Consider the following 6,000-nt stretch of genomic DNA (forward strand, 5'->3'; position numbering starts at 1 on the left):
CTGAGTCAAAAAAGATGTTGCATATAAATTTGCTGCAGCATCAGGGAGTTGAAATGCCACAGGATATCAGAAGAAGGACCTGGCTGAGTATGGCATACAGTACTGTGGCTATGTGTAGCAACATTCTCAATCAATGTGACACCTGCTGGGTGACCCTTTTTAGGAAGCACAAGATATTTTGACTTGGGCTCCCAACTGAACATTTACATGGTGGCATGGCTCCAGCCAGGATATAAAGAACTCCAGAGTAAACAACTTTAGCAGTACTGAGTCCAGATGCCATGAGAAGGGGCTGCAAGGATAGTAGTGGCCAACCTTGTTGATAGCAATGTATCCAGAGGTTAAACCTATGTGGTATCAGAGGCAGCTGGACATATTCCGTCTTCACCTCCAGGTCTCAGGAGCCAGGATCATTGGAGGATTGATTTTCTGTAGACCGGTTAAGAGAGTTCGTATATGCATTCCTATCAGTTTCTCTGCTGCACTGGGTACTACGAACACCGATGAATGAAGTTGCAGAATGATTCTGGGGGCTTTGCATTGTGCACAGAAAACATTGCTCACAGGGTAGCTCTGCAAATCAAAGCACCTTCGCTCTCTGCTACCGCAACCAGTACACTGCTGCACATGGAGGCTGACGGCAGTGTTTCTCAATCTCTTGACCTGCTTCGAATACCGCTTGCTGGGCTTGGCAAGGTGAATAATGCTGCATGCATCCTTAAGAGTGCATCTGGCAGTGGTAGCCCATCAGTGGATGAGGGCCAGCCATAGTACCTTTTTCATTCAACCCATAATTCAAGATTTTCGGAAGAGTTTGCTGTGGATTTTTCCACCTGTTTGGAGATCAGTACTAAAGTGGGAACTCAACGTAGTGCTCTCGATCAAAATCGTTTAAATTGTGTGTGACTCTGATCTAAAGCTTCTTATTTGGAAGAAGGCCTGTCTGTTGGACCCCATCTTGGTCATGATAGTAGAAGAGATCCAAGTATTCTCCTTTGCTGATACTGACAAGGCTATGTTGCATACACATCTGAAGTTCATATCTAAGTTGGTTTCCAAGTTTCATCTTAACCACATCAAGAACAACACAAGAATTCATATAATCGGAGTGTGTGGCTTTGAGAGTGGCGTCACATTACCCAGGTAACAGACTAACACGGGGAAACATTTGATTTGGGGTAGTGTTAGAATTGAAGTGCGGAGGGAGACAATGAGACCAATGGAAACTGTCAAGGTGCACACATCCCCATGACTGCAGCGTTCACTCATTGGACCTGAAATACACAGCTTCGAGGTGATAAGCCACTGACAGTGGACCACAGTGATAATATTCAGAGCATAGCAAAACCTTCATCCTCAAACGTAAGGTCACAAATTAGGAGACAGAAGCTCACACTAGAATAGAAAGACTCAGTTAATGTGGCCGTGGGTCTTGCATGAGGAAGGAGAGAAGCAAGGTCTTATAAGGAACTCTCCAGCACTTCTGGCCGAGAGGCAGGCGCAAGGGCGCACAAACACTGCAGCCTGAAGACACTACCTTGAGTACACACCAGAAGCACTTCCAAAACACTGATCGAGCATGCTAACGTTAATCAGGCAGCTACAACCACTGAAGCAAGGGGACACATAAACCAGAATAAAACCATATGAACACAATCCACTGACACCGGGCTTGCTCACACTAAGGTTGCAGGACTAGATAGAAGCATGCGATAGAGGAACATGTTCTCTGGAACCATAGATAATAACGGGTAAGAAAACACCTGGGCAGGGTGAATAACAACATGCGCAGGCATAACAATTTCAATTCAACAAAAACATTAACTGTGAGTCTAGAAAATTATATTCAAAATAGATATTTATTTGATAAAGTTTTATATAAAGGGGAAAAGTTTGAATATTTGTTTACATGTTTAAGTCAGTCAAGTTGATCTATTCATATTTTCTATATATATTTCATTTTTATAAACACAAGATTTCAATCATTCAGTGTTGTGCTAGCAAAATGAATAATACACGATGTACTATACTACGGTCCAATGGACCTGGTCATTTACAACAAACAATTCAGTAATAGAATCCATGATCACAATATAACAGTGTGATGATTAATAGATATGTTGTATGGGAACTGGCGGTTTGTTGTTGTGCAACATCATACCACAACATACCGCCATTTCCCATACAACATGGCCATTAATCATCACACTGTTATATTGGGATCATGGATTCTATTACTGAATTGTTTGTTGAAAATACCCAGGCCCGGTGTATTATTAGTTTTGCTGGCACAACACTGAATGATTGAAATCTTGTGTGTATATATATATATATATATATATATATATATATATGTATATATATATATATATTATGAATACATCAACATGACTGACTATAAATATGTTAAAAAAAATGTTTCCCTTTATATAAAACGTTATCAAATAAAAATCTATTTTGAATATAATTTTCTAGACTCGCAGTTAATGTTTTAGTTTAATTTAAATTGTTATGTCCGCGCATGTTGTAATTCACCCTACCCAGGTGTTTTCTAACCCTTTATTGTTTATTCCCTGTCAGGGCATATTTATCCTGCACACAGGGGCCCGGCTCGTTCTCAAACTCTGGCACAGTAAATTCAAACAGAGAGTGAGAGACCAAGTCAGTGAACACTCCATTACTTCAGCACTGACACCGGTATAAATGTAAGCAGGACAGTGAGTATGCTGTTACAGGGACATGAAATATACCAATAAAGAGAAATCAGGGACTCTGAGATTGAAAACACACCAATATCTTTTATGGAGAACACTGGTATGTACACTGTCATTGAGCCATCAGAGGTAATTAAGCCAATGGGACAGCAACACTCAATGGAAAAGCATATAATCATATTGTGACCGGTAGGAGTCCCTGGATCTGGGAGACAATAACTACTGGAACTAGAAAAAACACATACGTACGACTATAAACACGCCAGGTATAAAGATACACTGAGCCTTACAAGAAGTCAGCTGCATAGTACTGAAAACTCAATCACGCACAACACACAGTTAATAAAGCATGGGGAAGCTTGCATTGGAACTGCAAGAACACCATGTTTGAATCAAGAGATACATTAGAACATAAAAGACACACTGCTACCAGAACACAAGAGCCAATAATCACCTTCACATGGGTTCTATGGAATTTTGCTCTTCTTACGGAGAGCTCTGCTAAAAAGATCTTAAGAGGACATGTTGCAGTCTTTCGCCTAATCTTCTTCTGGTCAGTGATGGCTGTGATACGTCTGTCAAATAGAAATTCTCTGTGTATCTATAAACAAGGGAAACTTGTTTGAGCTCTGTGGCAACCGGAAATTAAGATTAGTGTTCACTGTTGCCTACAGGTTGTGAAAACAAAGTGTGGCAACTTCAATCTGAATGTATTCACTGGAATTCAATATTTATTAGAAGCAGGGCCACTATCCTTTTGGCAATAAGGGATGCTACCATACTCTGTCCAATGTCTCCATTGAACTTCTCAATTTGTTTACTCCTTAAGGGGCGATTATGATGCCGGACGGACCCCAGTCCGTCGGACATCATTCTGGAACTGAAATCGAACGACCTCCATATGTCGGTTCCAGCCCAGGAAATAGGATATTTGCTACGAGAGCAAGCATTCCGAACGGAATGCATGCTCTCATAGCAAAGAGCAGGGATGCAGTTCATCCCTGCACCCCGAGGCAGGCACCTCAAGGTGCCTGCTACCGGATGAAGGGATCAACAGGGGGCACCATAGGTGCCCCTTAGGCTGCCTGCTGGGACCCCCAAAGCAGTTTCCCAATGCCTTTTGTGCTGGAAAGGCCGGCCAAAGAAGCAGTAGGAAACTACCATCGTAATCCCTCGGCCGGAAAGAGCCAGCTGTAGGATGACTGTTGCCTTTCCGAATGGCGGACGGGCTCTCCAAGCCTATCGTAAGCCATTTGGAAGACTAATTCGGATTCCCTTCCAACCGAGCCCATCGAAATGGATCGGTTGGAAGGGATTCCGAATTAGTGATTACGATGCCGGCAGGAGGGCTCAGACCGATGGTTGCAGAAAACATGTGCCTGTTGTAGTGAATCTCTGTGTATGCATTTGCCGGTTTTCTAAGTTCTAACTCTTACTTCATCCTGTAGTCCTCTGAATGCTTCCATTGCCTGTAAGATCACTAATGTGTCACCCATCTCTCCTAGGGGACCTGACAAAGCAGCTTCCGGTTATGGAGGTTGGGGAGCACAAAGACAAAGTAATCCAGTGCAGATGGCACACACAGGATCTTTCCTTCTTGTCTTCTTCTGCGGATAGAACTGTAACCCTCTGGTCTTACACCCCATAGACTGAAAAGAGCCAAGGGTCCTAGGTGTTGAGAATGAGAAACCTACAATTTTTGTAAGTGTGGACGTGCAAACTGCTGCTTTTGGCCAGGAGAAGAGCGCTGTGCGACAGGAGGCCCCCACTCATCGCTAGGACTTTGTCGTGGCTAGTGTTCCTTTCCAGTGCTACCAGTCTTCCATGTGGTCCCCCGCTCTGTGACATTTTGTTATTGTGTTGCCAACAGCGATTGGAAAGCTCCTGTTTTATGTATATGTGCACTCCAAACCAGCTGGATGACGTGTTTACATTTTAGTATTAATGCATTCCTTGATCTCGACTTCCCCTGTATTACAGCTTTTTTTATTAACATAAAACCGAAAAAGACTTTCCAGGATATCGGTGTACAATTTACTAACATAACAAATAGGGCAGAATTAAGTTTGCGCTCTCCCATGTTCACAGTTCTTTCAAATGCATCAACTTTCAAACAGGTCAACAATCATCAGTTCCTTTTCCACTGTTCTATCCCAAAGGAATACAGCATATAATTTTAAAAAATGAATGACGGAGTTAAAGGAAACCATTTAAGCACTTTTGTTTTATAGCCTCATAATACAGTGTTATTATTTACTGGACTTATTGCACTGGGGACAAAGGTAAATGGAATTACTTCATAATGCATGGTTTTCTTCAGACAGTAAAGCTGAAATGATCAGCATGTGTGCGTAAAAATCTTGCTTCTTTGAATGCAACAGAATCGCTCTGTAAATGCAAAAGTGTAGCACGTCGCCAGTGGCAAGTTGCTAAGAAATCAATTTTTAAAGGACTGAGAGGTAAGAGGAAGTTTTTCCTGAATAAGGCAAACGAATTTGAGTACCATTTTAATGGGACTAGAGCATGGCTTCAAATATTATGTCTGCATGATGACACTACAATATGCAAACAGCTTCCGTACCCCGGTGCAAAGGTTTATTTGGATTTTTATTCTTGCACTTTAATTTCCGTGCAAGCCAGAATCTCGTTCTGTTTTCAGAGACTAGTATATTCTGGTCATGTATTGTTATATTTTCTTACTGTACAGATTCTTTAGTTTTAATTTAAAACCACAAATAAAGACTAGGTAATATTATTTATTTGCCATATGCAAGACCTTATGTGTTTCTAGTGATTATTTTGTATGTCCACTACATAAAGCATTTTAACTATTGTAAAAAAAAAAAAAGATGGAAAAGGTCATGATGAAATTGTAACTGTGCTCTCAATAAAAACCTGACAATTTACATTATAAATTATTGACTTTATTTTCTAAGCTTGCTGTTTAGTTTTGACGGATGTAAATGATGTTTTGTTAGATGTGCTGTGACCTCGCTATCTGTCTAACAAAAAGGAGTTTGGCCCATGCGGACAGAAGTGGGGTAAGGGTCCAAATACTTTGTAAAAAAGAAAGGAACCCACACTTCAATACGTTTTGCACCGTTCGGTTTTGGATGAAAAGATAAACAAAACTTAATATGTTTATCAAGGCGATTATTTGCGCCGTTTTTATTCATCAATTTTGTTGAAAAAAGCTTTGCATGTACAGAGAAATCCCACTGTCATTTACGTAATAGCCAACAAAGTTGTGATAGCTAATCTTTAACAACACAAAACATGAATTTAC

At 40.9% G+C, this 6,000-nt stretch overlaps 1 protein-coding gene across 1 annotated transcript in view; it reads left to right on the top strand.

Moving 5' to 3' along the window:
* WDR47 (WD repeat domain 47) overlaps nt 1-5,620 on the top strand; it is a 373,430-nt gene extending 367,810 nt beyond the window's left edge. Inside the window, exon 15 of the mRNA XM_086953906.1 lies at nt 4,220-5,620. Within this exon, the coding sequence (XP_086810032.1) occupies nt 4,220-4,362 (143 nt within the window). The 3' untranslated portion in view covers nt 4,363-5,620. The remainder of the gene's footprint in view (nt 1-4,219) is intronic.
* The last annotated feature ends 380 nt before the right edge of the window (nt 5,621-6,000 follow it).

The sequence above is a fragment of the Lissotriton vulgaris genome, chromosome 1_1 (genome assembly GCF_964263255.1).
Source record: "Lissotriton vulgaris chromosome 1_1, aLisVul1.2, whole genome shotgun sequence".
In the NCBI taxonomy this organism is placed as follows: domain Eukaryota; kingdom Metazoa; phylum Chordata; class Amphibia; order Caudata; family Salamandridae; genus Lissotriton; species Lissotriton vulgaris.